This window comes from Ochotona princeps, chromosome 6 (assembly GCF_030435755.1).
Source record: "Ochotona princeps isolate mOchPri1 chromosome 6, mOchPri1.hap1, whole genome shotgun sequence".
Classification (NCBI taxonomy): Eukaryota; Metazoa; Chordata; class Mammalia; order Lagomorpha; family Ochotonidae; genus Ochotona; species Ochotona princeps.
The window spans coordinates 37,853,187-37,875,179 of NC_080837.1; the positions used below are offsets into that span (position 1 = coordinate 37,853,187).

General features: G+C 55.9%; 1 protein-coding gene across 1 annotated transcript; it reads right to left on the minus strand.

Moving 5' to 3' along the window:
- Positions 1–491: 491 nt before the first annotated feature.
- Positions 492–21,302, minus strand: PAK6 (p21 (RAC1) activated kinase 6). Its single transcript, XM_004578434.2, has 9 exons — positions 21,213–21,302; positions 8,924–9,132; positions 7,576–8,262; positions 3,908–4,393; positions 3,631–3,764; positions 3,205–3,331; positions 2,979–3,104; positions 2,507–2,641; positions 492–1,308 (listed from the first exon to the last, which is right to left on the minus strand). Exons 2-9 carry the CDS (start codon positions 9,125–9,127, stop codon positions 1,141–1,143), a joined length of 2,067 nt encoding a protein of 688 aa, XP_004578491.2. The 5' UTR covers positions 9,128–9,132; positions 21,213–21,302; the 3' UTR covers positions 492–1,140.
- Positions 21,303–21,993: the final 691 nt, after the last annotated feature.

Sequence of the window (21,993 nt, forward strand, 5' to 3'; positions counted from 1 at the left end):
AGCCCAGAAGTTCTGAACACTCAAGTTTAATTTAAAACAGGCACAAGTGCAAACAAGTCACAAAAATTTCTAGGGAAGATGCTTTTTTTGTTGTTTTTCATTTTTTAAAACTCTGACCCTAAAAAAAAAAAAGTCCTTGCAAATTTCCTTGCAGGCCACTACAGGGAGCAGAGGAATCTAAAAATATTGTCTAGGTAGGGTCCAGATGCCGGAAGTTCTTCCCTGGAATTCCCTGTCTCACGAGAGCCCTGAAGGTGAGGGAGGAAGGAGGCCAGGAGGCAGGTGGCTCACGCTGACTTGACGGGACTCTGCGAAGCAGTCAGTCTCCCCCAGGCCAGGGCTCTGCTGAGAAGAAGGGGTCCCTGATGACCTGGTGACTGAGACCGAGGAGACTGGAAGGACCAAGCGAGCGTGTCCCCTTCCTGTTCATGTTCGGCTGGGAATAGCTCAGAGGCCCCCCCCCGCCGAGGTTCCACCCCACCACACCCCTGGGCCAGGGAAAGGTGGGAAGCCAGGCCAGGATAAAGGCTGTGCAGTAGGATGGGGCAGTCCTCCTCCTGCTGGCTGTGAGGGACCAGAAGGGACCCAGGCTCGTGGAGGGACTGCTCCCCTCTCACACACACCCTGGGAAGTCACACCACTCTGCCCAGTCACAGCTTGTCTCTCCTGCTCCGCCCCAGCCCTTCCCAGGGCCTCTCAGCAGGCTGTGCAGGTGGGAAGTCAGACACATGGGAGGCAGAAGGGTGCAGTGGCTGACAGCCCTCCCTGTGGCCCCTGAGACCCTGGAACTGAACTCTAGAGTGAGAACAGCCATTCTCCGCATGAAGATGGCCTGCGAGCTAGTGTACGACTCCCTTAAAAAAAATCTTGCCTGCTGTGCCAGCTGCAGCGGCCTGGAGCGCTGGTCTCTCTGTTTCTTAGAAATTTCCCTGTGCAAATAATCAAGGGTGTCCTGCAGAAGCAGTCTCCATCACCCCCAAAAGCAACAGGGAACTCTGGGGAGGGAGAGAGACCAAGGGGGCAGGTCCGGCCTGGCCCAGTGGGCAGAGGGGTAGGGGATTTGGGGTGGGGGTTCACATTCAATCTTTGGAGAGAATACTGAGAGTGGGCACGCGTGGCAGGTGCACCGTGGAGGTGGGCTCAGCAGGCGGAGGCCTGCTTGCGGTAGAGCTGGATCAGGGGCACCAGGCACTCCGGCATCCCTGTCTGCAGCAGGAAGGGGTGGTCCAGGAGCTCCTGGGCTGTGGCTCGCTCCTGGGGGTCCCGCACCAGCATCCGCTCCAGGAAGTCTCGCAGCACTGGGGAGACCTTTGGGGAGAGGGAGACGAGAGGAAGTCTTTGGGGTTAACCATGCTGGATGGCCCCCAGGTTGCTTCTGGCTCCTCCCAGGCTCAGCACCTGCTGGAGGACCAGGCTGGTAAAGGTGGGAGCCCTCAGGCCAGGAGGTGACCAGTTCTCCTACGATCAGAGTTGCCAAGCAATGAACTAGGATGCCTGGGACCCGACCCGTGAGGGGGCGAGGCGAAGGAGAGTGGTCCTTCCCACCTGCTCTCCAGGCCCTGGGTGCCCAGTCTCTGGCTGTGCAGGAGGCATGAGGGGCTGGTGTCAGGGATCCAGAACTGGGTCCACCTCTGGTCAAGGGTAAGTTGCAATTTCTGTACGACTCAGCTTCCTCCTCTGTAAAGTGGCCTCATGATCAGGTGTGCTTGCCCTGTCAGCCACACAAGACTTGAGTGAGAACCACACCCCAAAAGAGGTGAGTGATGAAGGTCTTTATGAAAAAAAATAGAAAATACAAGGTGGAATCTGAGAAGGAAGATGTCCTTGTTGCACTAAGCCTTAGTGTCAAAGGCAGGGGCTGAGCACCTGGGCTGGTTGCAGAAGGCTGTGCCCTCTAGAGAATGAGCCGTCTAGAGACCTTCTCTGCCTGCTCATTTCCAGGTTAGCCCCAGCATCAGGAGTCTTACAGGATGGTTCCTGAAGGACTGGGCCCCAACTCCCTGGGATATTTCTAGTTATGACCACCAGATGGCAGGGCCACCTAGAAGTCCTGTGTTAAATCACCACCAGGGGCTGTTAGGGACGGACTTGACAAGAAAGGGTTACTCATATAAACAGATGTGCCAGCTCTAGGGGAAAAAGAGGTTCTGCTGTGGTCAGGACAGCGGGATCCCCTGGCAAATGAATGAGGTATAGGGTCAGGCTCCCTGAGACTTGGTGGGGGGGAGCTTGGGACCTAGGCAGATCCACCCTACTACTCCCCCACCCCCACACACACTCCCAGGCTCTAGGGCTGTAGTCAGGTGGGGATCTGTGAACCTGGGAGCTGGTGCACAAATGTGGCCTCCTCCCCATGCCCAGGTATGGGTTTTTGCGCAAAGAGGAACCTTCTTCAAGAGCTTCTATGGAAGTCAGGAGCTGGGACTGGCCTGCAGCTCAGCTCTGGCTGGTCCCTTCATCCCAGGAGGACTGAGGGGTGAGGGTCATTCCTCGAGCCCCAACTGACCTTGTGGGAGTTTCTCAGCTTGGGTGGGGGGTTGTCCCGGAGCCTCTTCATGGCCTGCACTGGCGAGTCGCTGAAGTAGGGCGGTTCCCCATCCACCATCTCGATCACCATGATGCCCAGTGACCAGACGTCCACCTGCGGAAGGACATTGTTCCTACCTCCTGTCCCCCGCCCAGGGAGCCGTGTGCTGGCAGGAGGGGAGAGCTCTCGGTGACTCTCCTGTCTCCCTGGTTAACTGCCTAGTGGTCAGTTACCTCCTGCATGAGCCACCATGAACTATAGGGACACGGCTGTATGCCGCTGGCTGAGAGGTCAGCACAGGTGTGGAAGGCTGGCAACAAAGTAACAGGAGGAAGCCTCATCAGGAAGGGTGCAAGGGTGGGTGGTGGGGGCGAGGTGGGGACCAAGCAGAACTTCCTGTTCCCACAGTTCTGGGGAGGACCAGGTGGGGTTGGGTGGAGGAGATGGTTACCTCGGTGGCATACAGGGTCCTGGAGATCACTTCTGGTGCCATCCAGTACGGGGTGCCCACCAGGGACTTCCTTTTGGGGACATCTTTGCTGATCTGGGCACAGAAGCCAAAGTCGGAGAGCTTCACCTGGGGATGAGAGGGGAGTGGGTGGGGAGGCAGCAGGAGGAGGAGCACAGGGAACGGGCACGGAGCAGCAGCTGGGTGTGTGGGTGTGTGGGTGGCCTACCCTGCCGTCGAGTGTCAACAGGATAGAGTCGCTCTTGATGTCCCGGTGGATGACACCCTGCGCATGCAGGTAAGCCAGCGCCTGCAACACAGCCTCGCACACAGTGGCAATCTGCTCCTCGTTCAGCCTGGTTGGGGCATGGGTGTTACTGTGGTGGCAGGGCTGCAGGGCTGAGCAGGACAGGGACCCCACAGGCTACCCTTGCCTAGGCACTCCCTTGTTGGCAGAGCAGGGTGTGGAGGGGTGGCCTTGCTGTGGCAAGTGGAAACTGAGCCAGCAACTAGGGTGAAGCTGGCTTTTCTCTTCCCCACTCTCCTGAGACCTCTGGAACTCAGTTACTCCAAACAGTTGGGGAGCCCAGGTCCCCAAAGGATGCTTGGTCCTCCCCTTTTCCCTGCCAGGGCCCAGGTCCCTGTGGTTGCCCACCTGACTTGAGAGATGATGTCTGTGAGGGCCCCGCCCTGCAGGAACTCCATTAGCACCCACAGCTCCTCTCCCACCAGGTAGCTTTTGTACATCTCCACCACATTGAGGTGCTGGTAGTCTCGCATGATCACCACCTGTGGGCAGCAGGGAGTGCAGCTCAGTGCCTCCCCAGTTCTGGCCCTTCCGCCTCCCGGCTGCCCCTGTTTGCAGGTGGTCCAGCCCGACAGTGCCCTCACTTCTCTCTCCCATCCTCACCCCCTGCCTCCCCTCAGCCCACCTCATTAAAGAGCAGCTCCCGGCGCTGCTGCTTCCTGAGGTCCATCATCTTGACGGCCACCTGGCGGCCCGAGTGCTTCTCGCGGGCCAGGCACACAATGCCAGTGGAGCCCTCACCGATCTTCACATAGCTATCCAGCAGCAGCCGGGGATCGCCCTGGTCCACCACCATCCTGAGCGCAGCCTTGAACTGTTCATGGGTCACCACACCTGTTTCCTCACTGGCCAAGGCACCCTTAGCCACCGTGGGGTCCTGGGGCAGGTACAGGTTGCTGGTGCTGATTTGAGCATGCCGGGTCCGGGGGGAGCCAGCTGGGGAAGAGCGGCCGGGCAGTGGACCAGTACCCAGGGACTTCTGGGGGCTGCTGGTGTCCGAAGGAGGCAGAGGACTGAAGGTCCCTGTGGGCTGGTCCGAAGGCAAAGACTGGGCCTTGGCCACCAGGCTTGGCAGGGAGTCTTTCTGCAGCTGTCGGAAGGAGGAGCTAGGCTGTGGGGACAAAGCAAGACATGGGAAGGCGTGTGGCTGTGGGATGTCATGCAGCAACCCTCCCAGAGCAGGGATGGCCCTGTGACCTATGTGAGGCAGTGCCCTGGAGCTGGAAAGCAGAGCTTAACAAATGGATCTGGGCACCCCACCACTGGCTCCCAGCTCTTTGCACCTGCTCTGCTGTCCTTGGCAAGACAGAGGCGGCAGGGTCCCTGGATGTCCCCATGTTGGCCGTGTCTTCCCGGGTGATCTGACAGCCAGGCCCCAGGGAGGTTCCATGGGCCCAGTCTTTCCTCCTAGTGGCTGGCAGGAGCTGGGGCAGAGTGTTCCTCCCTCCCCAACTCCCGGGCTTGACTCAGGGCCGCTGTGGATAGAGGCAGCCCTGGGCAGTGGATTGGGTCTCTACTGGTACCACTAGGGCAGGGAGGCTGCAGCAGGGGTCTAAGCCAGAGCCCTCCTTCCACTCTGGACAGAGCTGGAGCCAGAGTTGGCCCCTGGCTTCTCCCATATCTGATCTTATGCAACATGACCTTCCAGCCCTCTGCAGAGCAGGCATTTCAAAGGATGCCTGGAGAGGGACATCCAAGCGGTGGTCAAGGGGCCCAGGGCTCCTGGGTTTCACCTCAGGGCAGAACTGACTAGGAGGATGGCTCATGCAGTCAACTGAGGTCAGCTCCGTAGGGCCACCTTCCAAGCCCTCCAGCATACCCAGCCTAGGTTTCAGGGCTCCACTCCCCAGCCAGTCCTTGGCCCAGCAGACTTGTGCTGCTGGCACATCGAAGGGGGTTGGGGCCAGGAGCCCCCTAGGACTCCTGTGCCCCTAGAGAGTGCATCGGTCCTAGTCAGTGTTCTCCCAAGTCTTGGCCGGCACTGGATCCTCATCCACTGTCCTCTGTTTGATGGAGCTGTGGGGCCTCTGGGCTGGGCTGCGGTCTCCTCTGCTCTACCCTGCCGTGTGCCTTCGGCACCCTGAGCCCCAGCCTCCTGGGTTAGCAAGCATAAACCAAGGCAGTGCAGAGGAGCTCCATCAGCAGCAACCTTGGGGTGAGGGTGGGCGGCCTCTGGAAGTTCTCGGAGATAAGACTGCATTTCAGTGAGGTGCCAGATCCCTAGGTGAATGGCCTGTGGGTCCAGAGAGTGTGGCCATGGAGGAGCCTGCCCTGTGGCTGGCCTTGGAGGGCCGAGGGCAGGGTTCACTCTACCCTGTCAGGGCACCCACCTTCTGAGCACAGCCATCTGAGCTGGTGGTGGATGACAGCTGTATGATGGGGACCTTGGGAGAAGGAAGCTGCCAGCAGAGTCCTGTGTAGTTGCAATGGGGCCCAGACTCCCAGTTGTACCACGAAGGTCCAGAGGGCAGAGACCAAGTCCTAATGCTGTCAGAATCACCAGGTCATCGACCTAGGGCTTGCGCTGTAAGACTCCTCCTAGCCTGTGGGCAGGGACTGTGGTATCTGCATTTTTATAAGCCAATGGCTTCCTGGGAGGCCCAGGAGCTCCCAGAGTAGTAGCTAGGGCCACAGCCAGACCTCAACACCTGTGAGCCTAACCCACAGCCCTGTAATGTGGTCATCCTGGTGCCGTCTTTCTTCGGCATATGACAGAATTTTTCATTCTGAGCAGGTGCCTCGCCAAGGTTTCCCCTTCTGACTCTGCGTGGACTCGTTTCTCAGTTCCCAAGCACCCAACAACCAATTATACTTCCTTGGCCTCTGCCCCTACTCCCTGTCCTTATCCTCCTGTGCTCCTCAGCCACAGTGAGTAACTTAGAGTCACACTGCTGGGTCTGAGCCAAGGAGATGTAGGGCCTTTACCTGCAACCTTTACAGCTGTCTGGGCACAATAGCACTGGCCTGACTGCATGGACAGCCCTTGTGGGAGCAGCTGTGAGTGTCTGGGGCCATTCTGGGGCACATGCTGCTCTCTGGACTCTGAGGGAAGAAGAAGCTGGTATGCCCTAACTGTGTTAGTTTTGGACCAAAGCAACGATTCTTCACTGGGAGTTTACCAACCCCCTCCCCCGCCTGACCAAAGACATTTAGTCATGTATGAAGGAGTTCTGGCTGTCCCAGCATGGATGGTACTAGCATTGATCTTGGGACTGGAAGCCAGGCAAGCTATGGCATCTCACGGCAATACCCACTGAATGGAGGCTGGGGAGCCCTGCCCTTTTAGGGACTGGCTCAAGGCAGGCATCTGGAAAGGTGTGTTCAGGCTGCCGAAAAGGTCACCACTGTCCTGGATGAGGACCAGCAGGGTCCCTGAGCCCAGGACCACTGCCACCTGTCGCCCCCAGCACAGGGGCACACAGCACAGCCAGCAGCAGTGGCCCACGCCCATTCTTGAGTTAGGGGAAGGACAGGAGAGCAGAGGCTAGGCACACAGGCCTGACCCTAAGCCAAGTGGTGCCGTAGAGTTCAGGAAGATACACGTCAGCTCCCAGCTTAAGGTCAACAGCCCTTTCCCCACCCTCAGAAGGACTTTAAAGATTCAGGCGGGCTCAGGCAGCAGCTCTCGCCACTGTGGAGGAAAGCAGTGTCTATGGCCACCTTGGCTTTCCAAGGGGATGCCTTCCTCCAGGACAGAGCCTTCCACAGACCCCTCATCTCACAGATGCTCATGTTTGGCACATGGACACCTCAAGCCACACCTGTGCTCTGTCCCCTCCCCATCCCCATCCTCTCCATCCCAGTGAATGGCTCAGGTGCATGAAACCTGGCAGTGTCCCTAGGTGGCTCAGCTGGTGGGGACCTGGCGAGCCTGTAGGTCCAGGCCACCCCCTGCCCCAGGCTGGACCCCACCTGCCTCAGCCCTACTGAGGGAGGACCCAGGCTGGCACTCCAGGCCCCCCAGGAGGGAGGTGTAAGGCAGTACACTTGGGTGTGTCCTGTAAGCCTGAGTCCCAGTGAGAGTGCCCAGGAAGCCTAGAGGGCAGCAGAGAGCTAGCTCTGGATCCAGTCCCTTGAGGTGGTCGGGCTTGCAGCCCAAGATTCATATGTGCTTGGCCTTGGGCTGGTTCAGGGCGGATGCCTCAGCTGAGGCTGAGCTGGGTTCTGGCCAACATTTCAGTTCCTCACCTTCTCCCCACCCTGCAAATGTCCCAGGGGCCCTGACATACTGTGTTGGACACCCGCCAGGTCAGGCTCCTGCCCTCCTCAGCCCACCCCACCAGCCAACCCTACCTTGCTCTGTGATGGGGGGCCTGGCTTGCCGCTGCTTGGAGGGGCCGAGGCAGGCGTGGACAGGAACATGCTTCGGAACAGCCGGCGCTTCAGGCTACTCTCCTGGGTCTTGGGGCTCGGGCTGCCTTCGCCTCCCGGCCTACCCGTGGTTGAGCCCACCAGGCAGGACTGGGGCCGGGCCTCTTCAATGGCAGCAGTGGCAGTGGCAGCGGCAGAGGCAGTGCCTTGCTTGGTGGCCTTCACCCCACGCCTGCCGGGGCCACTTGGGGGTGAGGTGCTTGGCGGGGAACTCTGCAGGCAGGCACCCAGCTGCAGGCAGCGCTGTGAGACACCATGGAACTCAACAGGGCCCAGAGACTGTGCCTTGGCTGCCAGCCCGTTAGGCAGGAGGCATGGGCTCTGTGGCTCAGGCCAGGGCCCCTGCCTGTGGCTTGCTGGCGTGCCCCCGTTGCAACTGAGGTAGAGGCCCTGGGGGTCGGTGTGTTCTGACTGCGGGCTCTGGAGGTACATGTCTGGGTCAGTGGCCCAGTGGTCATCTCCCAGCAGCCCCAGGGACTGCGCACGCCGCCGGCTGGCGGGGCTGCGACTGCGCAAGGTGTTGGAGCTGATGACCGACAATTTCTGGATGTCACTGAGCAGCCCCGAGATGTAGCCGTCGGTGGGCACTGAGCTGCCTCGCACCACGGTCTGCCAGCAGGAGAAGAAATGAGGTCAGAGGGCTGGCCCAGGGCGGCAGAGCCTCCTAGGGGGCAGTGGGAAGGGCAACGACCTACACATTTGTTAATTTACCAGGGACCGCGAAGGGGGAGGCCTGTGTGGGTTCAGGATAGACACAGCAGGCCAGATGGAGTTATCGCCCAGCATGCCAAGTGGCAGTGTTAGATGACCCTGGGGAGTTGAGCAGTGCTGGGAGGTGGGGTGGGAGAAGCCCCATTTGCCAGCTCTACCTGTGCCCTTCAGAAAGGTGTGCAGAGACCAGGTCAGGGTGTGCTCCTCACACAAGGAGGCCTTGTGACTTCCCTGATAGGGCCCTAAACACCAACTGCTAGCAAGTCTTTGGCTCAGCCCCAACAACTACAGTGCCCTGGACTGTGAGAGGTCCTCCAGGCCCACATGGGACATACTTAGGCTGAAAGATGACGCCTTGCTATCTGAAATCCACGTTCAGCTGGACATCTTGTGTTGTTACTGGTTGAAGTCTACTCACCCCAACACTCCCTAGAGAGCGACCCCAAGCTGCCCGCCACCTCCCTGGGTCACAGGCTGATTGATGTCTTCCTTTCCTGTGGGGTGGGGAGGCTGACCTCGGCAATGCCCCCCATCCCATGATCCCTGCCCTCCCCCTAACCTTCATGGGCTGCAGCTGCACCCGTGTGATGCGTGAAGGGTCCACCACGGGCTTGGGGCGCCTCAACGTGTCCAGGATGTTTTGCCATTGTGGGGGGAGGCCCACGAACTTGCCCTCCTTGGGGTCAAAGGAGGTGTGGACGCGGTGCTGGAAGTTCTGCGGGGCCGAGATCTCGGGGCGTTTCTTCTTCTTCTTGCGGAACATGATGCCTGCGGAACATGAAGCTCGGGCTCAGCTTGGGCCCAGGGCCCCAGGGTGGCCATAACAGGTGCTGGGGCCCCAGGCACAGGGCTCCCTCTGCCACCCACCCCTGCCCCGCCGTGCCTCTGTCCTGCCCAGCGTTTCCCTCATCCTCATTCCTACTTCCTTAGGCAAATTGCTGGCCCCCAACAACACTGGCCCAGAAACAACCAAAGCACCATAAATAAGCCAACACAGACGATCAACAAGGAAAGAAGTGTCTGCTGACTGTACCAAGTCCCCTGCCAAGCTGGCAGACGCTGGGGGTGTGCTTTCATACACTCCAGAGCCCGTGACAATTTCATTTGTCGTCAAAGAATCTGAAAGGGCAGAAAGAGGGAGGAAATCCACCCAAAGTGCCAGATGACCTTGGCTCTCAAAGCAGACCAGGAAAGTAAAAGGAACAGCTGAAACAATCTTATTTATGAATATAAATGAGGACACCCAGAGCAAAGCTAGAAACGAAGTCAAACAGTGTGTTTCAGTTGTTTTGGTTTCCTTCTTTAGTTCTTGATCAGAGTCAACGGAGAACCTGCTGATGTGATAGACAATATAACTGCAAACACAGCCAGCCTGTGCCAAGGCACGTTGTCCAGTGTGCGATCTTGCATTGTGGGACTGAGGGGTTCCAGAAGGGCCTTCAGGGGTACTATGTGCTTTGCCTGCCACTGCCGCCATTGAGGCACAACGTGGGGTCAGGGAGGAGTAGCGAGTGCACACGCCTTCTGGAAAGGCACAGAGCCCTGGCCTCCCCAGGACCTCCTTCCAGTCCCAGAACTCTGTGCCCACAAAACACCTCTTGCACCAACAGAGAAGATGCAGCCGGGCCCGGAGGCATGGCCTAGCGGCTAAAAGTCCTCGCCTTGAAAGCCCCAGGATCCCATATGGGCGCCGGTTCTAATCCCGGCTGCTCCACTTCCCATCCAGCTCCCTACTTGTGGCCTGGGAAAGCAGTCGAGGACGGCCCAAGGCTTTGGGACCCTGCACCCGCGTGGGAGACCTGGAAGAGGTTCCTGGCTTCGGACCGGCATCAGATTGGCGCGTACCGGCCCGTTGCGGCTCACTTGGGGAGTGAAACATTGGATGGAAGATCTTCCTCTCTGTCTCTCCTCCTCTCTGTATATCCAGCTTTCTAATAATAATAATAATAAAATCTTTGAAAAAAAAAAGAAGATACAGCCTATGGAATGGGAGAAAACATTGTCAAGCTGTGGTCAATGACTGCTACAGGTTAATGAACAGAGTGTGCAGTACTTCACAAAGATGGTGGAAATGGAATTAAATAATCTGTTATTTTGGTAAAAAAAAATAACTTTTAAAGATTATTCATTTGAAAGGCAGAGTTATAGAAAGGGGGAGAGACAGAGATCCTCCATCTGCTGGCTAATTTCCCAAATGGACCTTGAGAGCTTGTTTGGAGGTTCTAGCAGGGGAGCACAGCTACTCGTATACCCTTCACTGAAGACTGATCCTCCGCTAGCGGGGATGGTCATCCTCTTCGACCGACTGTGCAGCTTCGGGAGGGACGCACATGGAGTGGTGAGGGAGGGAGGGAGGGGACACCCGCCTAGCCAGCCAGATCAGCCAAATCAGCCCTGGCGATCAATGGGGTGACAGATGTCGCAGCCAGATCACCCTTACATCCTAATTTCTCAAACGACCATAACAGCCAGAGATGGACCAGGTTAAACTCAGGAGCCAGGAACTCTAACCAAATCTCCCATATGAATGGCAGGGGCCCAAGGATCTGGGCTATTTGCTGCTGTCTTTCCAGGTGCATAAATAAGGAGATGGATCAGAAGTAAAGCAGCTAGGACTTGTACTGGTGCTCTGACATGGGATGCCAGCACTGCAGACAGTGGCTTAACTTGTTGCATCATAGCACTGGCCCTGATGCAATCCAAGCATGTGAGTATGTAAGAATTCAGCAGCCAATACTCCCTAGTCATCTAACTAGAAAATGGGCAGAGCCTGGCACCATGGCTTAGCGGCTAAATCCTTGCCTTGCAAGTGCCAGGATCCCATATGGGCTTCACTTCCCATCCAGCTCCCTGCTGGTGGCCTGAGAAAGCAGTAGAGGACAGCCCAAAACCTTGGGACCCTGCACCCACACGGGAGACCTGGAAGAAGCTCCTGGCTTCTGATTGGCTTAGCTTTGACAATCGTAGCCAACTGAGGAGTGAACCAGCAAACGAAAGATCTTCCTCTCTGTCTCTCCTCTCTGTAAATCTGCCTTCCCAATAAAAATAAATCTTTTAAAATATATACATATGTCAACTTAACATCTCTAGTCAGCCAGGGAAATGCAAGCCAAACCACACTGAGAGATACCTCACTCCAGCTGAATGGGCTTTTATCAGAAAGATAAAGCAGAGCTGGGAACGCTGGAGGAAATACTGGTGGTAATGCAAATGAGGACAGCCCTGTCGCCATGGGTGTGGAGCTTTCTGAGAGGTCTAGCACATGTTCCCGCAGTCCCGCTCCTGGGGACGCAGCCAGGAGAAAGGAACACCTTCTACCAAGGAGACGTGCACAGCCGGGTTTACTGCAGCACGCTTTACAGGAGCCTGGAAGTACAAACAGCCAAAGTGTCCTTCAACACGTGCACCATGGAGTACTACTCAGCCAGAAGTGGCATGTGCTCTTGTCTTTTCCAACAATGGGAACTGGAGGTCATCATGTTTTATGAAATGAGACCAGCACAGAAGGCAAATATAGCACAATTTCATTCATGTGCAGTCTTACAAATTTTATCTGCCTGCAATGCCAGCATCCTAGATGGGTGCCAGTTTGAGTCTAGGCTGTTCTACTGCTGATCCAGCTCCCTGCTAATGTGCCTGGGAAAACAGCAGAGGTTGGCACAAATGCTTGAGCCTTGCACCCACATGGGAGAGCTGATGAAGCTCCCAGCTTCTGGATTTGGCCTGGCCCAGCCCTGGCTGTTGTGGTCATTTGGGGGGGTGAACCAAATGAACCTGCCTTTTAAACAAATGAAAAAGAAATCTTAAAAAATGATCTCACAGAAGTTAATAACACAACAGTGTTGTTATTTAAACAAGAGGCAAGTATGGGGATGAGAGGTCTAGCCATGTGGAGAGGTGGACGAATGGACGTTAAGTCACAGATAGGAATAAGTTCTGGTGTTCTGCACAGTAGGATGACTATAAATAATGACAGCAAATAGTATATTTTTCTAAAAAAAAAAAAACTAGAAGGATTTTGAAATTTTTTTGCCATAAGAAAATGTTAATTTGCAGATAGCTTTTTTTATCCTGATTTGAACATCACACATTGTGTACATGCATTGAAATATCACATGCCATCCCATAAATATGGACAGTTTTATGTGCCAGTTAAAAATAAAAACTATAAAGTCATTTGCAATCAAGCCTGCCTGCCTCGGTGCACTGATGTAGGGCTGGACTCTGTCACCAGTAAAGAGTGACCCAACTTGCATAGGACAAACCAGACATCAGACAGGGGAAACGAGAAGCTGGCAGGCACAGCGTCCCTCTCCAAGGGCTGCTCCAGGCCAGGGACCCCACGCTGGTGTCAGTTGGGATGTCCCCTTGAACACTCTGGACTTGAAGTGGCTCATCTGTCACCTGGAAGGGTCATTCCAGGTCATCTGAATGCTCAGATTTCCCATCTGTCCATAGATGTGAAATGCAAGGCCCACACGTGCGAGACCCTGTGGAGACCAAGGCCTTTGGGTTGAAGGGTACCCGTTTGAATTGCAGATGGTTTGTGGAGAATCTCCTACTAGCTTGGAGAGACTTTGACCAAGTTACCAAAATGATCTGAGCCTCAGGGTCCTTCATCTATCGTGCAAGGGGTTAATTCAAGGCAGGTGCCAGGGCTTGCATAGGAAGCTGGGAGTTGGGCCCGGCGGCGTGGCCTAGCGGCTGAAGTCCTTGCCCTGAACGGGTCGGGATCCCATATGGGTGCCAGTTCTAATCCCGGCTGCTCCACTTCCCATCCAGCTCCCTGCTTGTGGCCTGGGAAAGCAGTCGAGGATGGGCCAAAACCTTTGGGCCCTGCACCCGCGTGGGAGACCCGGAAGAGGTTCCTGGTTCCCAGCTTCGGATTGGTGCAGCACCAGCTGTTGTACTCACTTGGGGAGTGAATGGATGGACGGAAGATCTTCCTCTCTGTCTCTCCTCCTCTCCGTATATCTAACTTTGTAATAAAAATAAATAAATCTTAAAAAAAAAAAAAAAAGGAAGCTGGAAGTTACTGGATACCCAACAAACAGGATGATCTGCCTGTGTGCTACTCCCCTCTGCATCTTGGCCTCGAAGCTCAGTGCCTTCCAGACACTGCACTAGGCAGGTAACCACATCTCTAAGGGATGCTGAAACCCTTTCATCTTAGCTTCATTTCTGGGGTCCCCACATATCTCCGTGGTGTACCTCCCCTGGTGCATGCTAGGACTGCACCTCCTCCCTCTTAGTCAGTCTTGGTTGAGTAGTTTCGTCCTCCTGGCCTCATGGTCCACCCTTCCAGCCCTGCATTAGCCAAGCTGACTATTGCATCTGACTCTTCCTGAACTCTGGAAGTCTTTAGGGGTGAAGAAATGCACCCTGGAGCTTTGGCAGAGCTGACTGATACTTTCCCCCTCCTCAGAATATCCCTTAATCCAAGGTCAAGATTGGGGGTGGGGGGAGTCCAATCAGTCAAATTTCTATGAATCAGTAACCAACAAGTACATAATGGAATGGAAAGGTATCATGTGCCATTGTAGATGAACATGATGGAACACCTAGGGAGAAGTCCAGTGGAAACTATGCAAGGTGTCTACATCAAAAAGCACAAGAAGTGAAACGGTGTTCACAGAAGGCTCCACGTCGCAAAGATGTCAACTACACCCAAATTCAGCTATAGATTCAGTTCAGTCTCAGTTTCTCCTGGTAGCAGTTGACAAACAGAATTCCAAAATGTACAGAGAAATATGGAGAACCAGGAAGAGCCAAAATAATCTTAAAGAACAAAGTTGGAGGGCTATGATAGATATCAAGATTTATCGTAAAGCTATGATAATTAGGATAGTGTGCAGTGAGCTCTAGGATTGATAAATAGTCCCTGGAACAGAAGAGAGAATCCAGAAATAGACCACTCCTCTGAAGTCACTTGATTTATGACAAAGGTGACACTGCAGAACGGTGGGGGAGTGGATGAGCTTTTCAGCAAACGCAGCTGAAGCAATTAGACATCATACAAAAAAAAAAAGAACCCTGGGAAATGAGTCTATCATTCCCCAAAATTAGCCAAAGACAGATCTCAGACCCAATGGGAAAGAACTGGTGGGAGTGACGGAGGTGGGGGGAAGAGCTCACACCCTGGTCATCTCCTCCTCCAGGCCAGTGCCGGGGGCCGGGGGCTCTGAGTTTAGTGGCTCTCCTGGAGCCAAAACAGAGGGGTCCTGGGGATCAAGGAAGCCATCAAGGGTTTCTCTGTCCAAAACAGAATCCTTGGTTGGGAATAAGGATGTCGCCTCTACTCCTGTCAGTGCTGTGTGAATACAGCCTCTACTTGGAGGAAACCCAGCAAACAGCTCTGGCTGCATTGTGCAGCTGGGTAATGGTGCTCTCCTCTTACCCCTCCATCTTCCTCTTCCTCTAAATGATGCCTGAAGATGACAGATGACTTTTTTAAACGGTGTTCCATGACGACTGAGTGCCCAGATATGCCCACCAACCTCAGGCCAGTGCTCGGCGGCGGGGGAGACACCCGGGCACACACAGCCTGCGCCCCTCCAGTCGGCTCACCTCAAATCTCCAGCTACCAGTGTGCAGGGTATGCACCTGGGGCTGAGGCCACACTGGCCTGTGAGGTGACCTCCACCCCAGCATTCACTTGCCCTCCTGCCTGGCCCCAAAGAAACAAGATAGGACCTGAAGCAGAAATGGTGGAGGCATGGCCCCTGCTAGTGAGGGCTGGGGAGATGGGAGGGGGCTCACATGGCCCATGCCTGATCCTGGGAGGGAATGCCCAGCCCTAACTGGCTTGCGAGCCTGGCAGATGGGAGCCGGGCAGTGCTGGAAATGCCGCCACACCCAGCAAGCCCCAAGGCAGGGCCATGGGAGTGTTCCCGTGCGACTGTGGTGTCACAGGAGCGGGAGGCTTGGGAAAGACAAGGAAGTGACTGAGCACTGGCTGGTGTGAGGCCTTTTGTGAGGCCTCACAGCAACCTGGGGAGGTAGGAAATTATCATCATTATTATCATCACAAATGCGCCTGACGCCACGCGGGAGGTCATAGTGCAGGGAATAGGGGTGAGGAGGACTTCATCAGAGCTGAAGGCAGAGTCCCTGCTCTGCTGTCCACTTCGCCTATTCAGGAGGGCACTGGGTGGCTGGTGAGCCCCCTCCCAGAGCTGAGCAGCCTGGTGTGAAGAGGGTAGGGCATGCCTCAGTCTGACTCCCAGGCCAGTGAGCTCCTCCCTGGGCTGGCCTGTCGGTCAGACCCCAGGACAGACTGGGCCTGAGCTAACTTGCAGATTGACCCCGACCTCATAGGAACCACAGGATTATTTTCTCCCCTCAAAGGATGGAGAAAACATCTCAAAGAGGTCCCTTCCAGGCCTGCAATGGTCAGGGCTGATGCACGGACTACCAGAGGCACAGGTTTGGTGGTGCAGCAAGTAAATTGCTGCTCAGGATGCCTGCACTCCATGTCGGAGTGCCAGCAGCTGCGCTTCCACTCCAGCTCCCTGCTACAGCACCTGGGAAGCAATAGAGGATGACCCAAATACTTGAGTTTTTTCCACCCACTGGGGAGACCTGGATGGGGTTTCTAGACTCCTGGTTCAGCCTGGTACAGTCCTGGCTACTGTGAAACCAGTGGATGGAAGATCTCTCCAATAACTCTGTCCTTCAAATAAAGAAGAAGAAGAAGAAGGAGAAGAAAAAACAGGGCCCAGCAGGTTGAGGCTCCAGGCCACCTCCAGACGTGGCTGAAGGAGCAGCAGGCAGGGTTTGCAGCTGAAGCCGAGGTTTTACAGCAACAAGGGGCTGGGCTGTTCCCGTGTCCACATGGGTGGGGACGAGAAAGCAAGTGCAGTGGGGGCAGCTCACTCCAACAGACTGCCTTTCCTGCTGCAGGAGAAGGCGTCCATGTGCTGGAGCCTGGACCACCTGAGCCACCTGAGCCACCAGAGCTGCGGGGAAGCCCCCGACCCAAAGTCCAGACATTCAAATGAGCTTCGCCCATTGTCTCAGACATGCACTGCCACCTCCACAGCTCCTCTCTGGGAGTCGCCCTGGGGCCCGGCTTGGGTCCACATCAGCCGTGCCACCCCAACTGTCAGCCACAAGCACTGGTGCCCAGTGTGGCCACCCAGCTTACCCTCCAGACCTGGTGCATAGGGGTGGTCTGGGCTGTTTGCTAGTACTGAATGCCCTGCTAGGAGAGCACACTTGACCTGGGAAGGCAGCTTCCACAGAGCCAGACTGGATGGTCTCTTGCCCCATCGGCTGGATATGTGGAAGGGCTTGGGAGGCTGGGGAACAGCTATGTGCTGGGGGGTGAGGCCACTGGCATTCACTGCCATCGCCAGGCACTTGGGACGAGATGGGGGCAGCTGCTCACTGGGCGGCCTGGTTCTCAGCAGGGTGGAGGCCCCTGGCAGTGGGGGAGGCTTGGGGAGTGCTCATCAGCGCTCACATCCAGGGCTGCCAGGCTCGTTATGCACCCTGGGGCCCCTGACCTTGGCCTCTCCTCCTCTGGGAGTCTCAGCATTCCCATCGGCAACAAAAGAAGGGACTCATTCACCTCTGCCAACTTCGCCAGGCACTGGGAGAGGGAGGAACAGTATGTTCCTGCTCAAGGAGCAGTTCGGGCTATTTTTAATAATTGTCACTCAGGGAGAGCTAGTGTCAGTAGCAGGCGTGTCACGTGGCGCCATCTCCTTGCAAGCCCATGGGGTAGCGCTATCACCGTCTCCGTTACACAGGTGAGGGGCACAAGGTCTAGATGGGCACAGAAGGGGCAGACCTGAGTGTGAGCTGGACCCTGATGTGACTGCGGCTGTTAGTGCCCGCCACCCTACACCATGTCATCCTTAGGCCCACGCAAGCCACTAGCGAGAAGGGCTTGTTCTAGCATCCCAACCCTGGACATGGTCCAGGGACCTTGGGAAAGTGCCCTTCCTGCCACCATGACCCAGTCCCTGGAAGGGGGGTGCTTCAGAGGGTCCCTGCACTCTCAGAGTTTGGGACCTGACACCCCAACTCTATAGCACGGCTGCCTGGCCTTCTCCTTGTTGGGAACCAGCATGCCATACATACTTTTCTGAGGTCTCAAAGGCCTTCCTGGCTGGGAATTTCCACCAGCAGCTGTTCTTTGGGATGGTCTCATATACCAAAATCCTTCCCAAACTTTCGGGAGTTTGTTTAAATAGAAAACTGGATTATTCATTTCTTTACTCAAAAAGAGGATCTGTTATTATGCAACCTCCTCTCCTCCAGGTCTTGGGACCAGGGTGAACAAGGCAAAATCCTTGCCCTTGTATAGGTGGACTCTTGCAATGGGTGATGCACACACTGGGGACTCAGGATGGCAGCAGTCAGGCCCTTGGTGCCTGCCCTCACTTCAGTTCCTCTGTGGAGCTTCCTGTCTGCCCTCCACCTGAATGCATTCTGCCAGGGAGACTTACCCCCACCCTCTGTCCCCTGGGGCCTTTCCCTGCTAGCCTTTGGCAGGAAGCTAAGCTCTTCCCCCTGTGGCCTCCACTCATGGGCCTGTGCCTGCCATCTGCTCATTGCACAAGATGAGAGGCTGGGAAGGGAGCACCCCAGTATCCTATCCTACCCCACCCCCACAGGCCACTGTGGGGGTGAGGTGTCCTAGTCCTATGCCCCTCTTCCTGCAGGCTTTGTAGGACCTGCCCTGGGACCACAGTGAGAGAGTGAAGGAAGTCCCTGAGATGACGGGGTTTTCTGCTGACCTGGAGAGCTTCAGGCCATGCCAGGGCAGAGGGCACTGTGCACATAACATGCTGAAACACCTGGGCTCCCTGTCCTTGTCACTAGTCCCACAGGATGGGACAGGGAACCGGGTAAACTCCTGAGGCAGGGTCTGGGGTGGGAGTGGGAGGTGGGGAGACAATGGGCTGCTGCTAAGAATCCCTGGTAAAGCTCATCCAGCTGCTTGAGTCAACACCTGTGAGCCAGACTGGGCATGGAGGAAGGTCAATATTGACTCAGACCATCTCTTAGGCCCAGCTCTAGGCTGCACAGACAGTGCTATGGGCCAGCAACGATCCAAACCACAGTGGCATGCTGACCTCTGACTTCTGTTCATTGTACCTAAAATTTCAGAACTTCATCTACTCCCTTTCTAATGCAGGGCCCTGGGACTTCCTGGACAGAGATGTTCACTGGAGAGCCGCAGGCTGAGCAACTGTGCCTTCCCTAGCTTTTCAGCAGTCTCAGCAGGCAGAGGCCTGGGTCTTTGGCATGTGGTCCTTGATGCCCAGGCAGAGAGAAGCTCCACAGCCCTCATCCCAAGATGGCCATTTCTATAGGCCTTCATGCTGGGTCTCTACTTGGTTGGCCTCTCTGCTTTCTACTCACAAATCCACAGTGAGACAGGTTGTACCTGCCACACTTGGATCCATCTGAAAAAGAGATGGGTATCAAGGGAGGTGGGGAGGAGTCAAAGAAGACTACACACATGCCTGGTGCCTACCACACGGCAGGTACTGTGCTAGGTGCCTTTATTGGTGTTTCTAGCAGGCAGTGGCAGATGGTGGCAGCTCCTCTGGGGACCACAGTGGACAGACAGCCTGCTTAGGACACTTGCACCCCATACTGGAGTGCCTGAATTAAATTTCTGGTTCCACCCTCCATTCTAGCTTCCTATTCATGTGCACACTGGGAAATCACAGGTGATTGGCTCAACTCCTTAGGTCCTCACCATTGATTTGGGAGATCTGGATCGAATTCCAAGCTCCTGGCTTGGGCCTGGCCCAGCACTGGCTGTTCTTAGTATTGGCACTGCTCTTGGGATCATGCATTCAGTACACCTGGCCTGAGTATTTGTTCTTGGTTCCTTGGGGTGTTGAATCTGGGCATGGGTAATCTCTCTTTCGGTCTCTGTGTCTTTCTTTCTTTAAATTTATTTTTATTGGAAAGGCAGATTTACACAGAGAAAGATCTTCCATTCACTGATTCACTCCCCAAGTGGCCGCAACAGCTGGAGCTAAGCCATTCTGAACCAAGCCAGGAGCAAGGAGCTTCTTCCCGGTCCCCCACACAGGTACAGGGTCCTTAGGTCTTGGGCCGTCCTCTACTGCTTTCCCAGGCTTCAAGCAGGGAGCTGGAAGGGGAGCAGCCAGAATTAGAACTGGCACCCATATGGGATCCTGGCCCATGCAAGACGAGAACTTTAGCCACTAAGCTACCATGCCAGGCCACGATGTCCGTGTCTTTCAAAAAATATATATAAAGCCAAGGCCCAGAAAGAAACTGTTTTCTAAGATGGTAAATGGAATTCAAAACCAGATCTCTTTGATTTCAAACTCATCCACCAGCCAGTGCCTGGAGAAGTCAGACACACGCCCCTAGATCACACTCAGAGCCACTTAGAGCTTCAAGCCACAGGCTCCCTGTGTCCTGGGGCACCCAGGCTCACAGGTGCCACCAAATCCAGGTGCCGTTCCAGAAATGGCTTTACCATCAGCCACAGGGCCCAATGACCCCAAAGTCTCTCTCTTCTTTTCTCTGATGCTGTTTCAAATAAGAAAATCAATCTTTTAAAAATTTTTTTAGAGATAAATGTGGCAACCCAGTTGCCTAGACTCAAAATCAGGATATGAACACGTTCTTTCTATTTTCAAATGTACTTTCAGCCACCGTTTGAGGTAGGGCCTGCAGAGAACTCACTGCACTCCTTGCAACATATACTGCACCAGCCACAAACAAGTAGACCTAGCCTGAAGCCTGAGCTCCCACCACCCAGAACAGCCTAAAATACACCCGACTAGAGCAGGACACAGAAGATGCAGCCTATGCTGGTTTGCTGCTCAGTTGGTAAACTTGCTATCCAGCTCCTTGCTGGGGAAGGAAGCAGAGATTGCCCATGTGCCTGAATCCTTGCCACCCTCTCACATGAGACCTGGAAAGAAGCTCCTGGCTTCAGTTTGGCTTAGCCCTGGCTGTTGCGGCTATCTGGGGAGTAAGCCAGCAGATGGAAGGTCTTTCCTTCTCTGTAACTCACTTTCAAACAAATTCATACATCTTTACTGAAAAAAGGAAGGGACAGAACACAGAGCTGGTACCCAGGAACTCCTACCCTTGGTGTTCTTAGCAGCATCTACACCGTCCCCTCCCCCAAGTCGAATGCCATTCATTAGGTGTGGGAGAGTTGGGGGGCTGGTGAGCTGGCAGTCTGAGGTGTGCAGAGCGGGTACCTACAGCCCTGCCCGGCACAGGCTGAGCCTGCTGCCACCCTCCTATTTGGAAGCCTTTTCCCCAAGCTGGCAAACAGTGCTCCTGGCCTTGGTGGCACTGCTTGTGTCCCAGTCAGGCATCATACCTGATGACAATCAGAAGTCACAGTGGGTACCTTGTGCAGTGGTGGCAGGGCTGCCCAGGATGCCCACATACTACACTGGAGTGCCTGGGTCTGAGGCCCAGTTCTGCTTCCTACTGATATAGACCCTGGGAGGAGGCTGATGCTGGTTCAGTTTCTGGGTCCCTGCCACCCACATGGGGGACCTAGATTGAGTTCTGGGCTCCCAGCTTTGGCCTTAGTCCAGCTATATCTGTTGCAGACATTTGGGAAGTGAACCAGTGGGTAAACGGGAGATCTTGCTCTCTTTGACTTTCAAATAAGTAAAAATATGTAAAAACTTGCAAAAAGTATTAGCAGCCATTTGAAGCTGGGCAGGCCTACCTACTCACCTGACAGGATGCCCTTAACTTATCATGCATTCCCCAAAGGCTGAGAAAGGGGAAGCCACCTGCCTGCCCACTGTGTCCCCCCAGCCTATCTCCCAAGAAGGCCCGGATCAGGAATGCTCTGGGGTACAGAGCCCCTCACTCACCGCCTCCCCGTTGCCCTCCTCAGACGCCTTCAGCGGGCAGCTCTCCCCAGGTACGAACCGGTCCTCCGCAGACCTGCGCAGACACACACACACACATACACACACGGAAACACTGTGACAGTTGCAGTGAGTGTAGCCACGGCCTCGGCCTCGGTCGGTTGGCCGGGGTCCAGGGCGCTGGGCGCCACCCCTTCTCCGACAGACCAAGACACGGTGCCAGACACGGTGGGAGGAGGCGCCAGGGACCCGCCGCTGCTCGCTGCCCGGCCGGCTCCTCCCCTCCCGGCCGCTCGCACCCTCGCGCCCACCTCACCCCGAACTTGGCTAGTGAAAACCGGGTCTGGGAGCGGCGCACGAGGCGGGGGCTTGTCCCTGGGGCGCGGCCCCAGCCCCGTGTGAGGTTGTTCTCAGGCTCGCGAGGGCGGAGGGGAGCACCCACCTGCCCAGCGGGAAGCTCCCGGAGCCGGGCTCGCCCTGGGCGGGAGGGACAGAGCTCGGCGCCAAGAAGGACAAGGAAGGGCCGCGCTTTACCTGTTTGGGCCACGCCGGCCTCACCTGGCCGCCAGTTGGATTTCAGGGCGTGGCCTCAGGTAGCCGGGCCCGGCCTGGAAGGGAAGCCCGGGCCGACACCAAGAGGGACGCCCCGGCCCTCCTCCCGCCGGCTCCCGTCCGCCCTTCGCCTACGGGTCCTGACCCAGGCGAGCGGCGCGGACGCCGACCTGTACAATCCGCGGGGCGCCGCCGTGTGTAATTAACTCCCCGCCTGGCGCTGCCGAAGCAC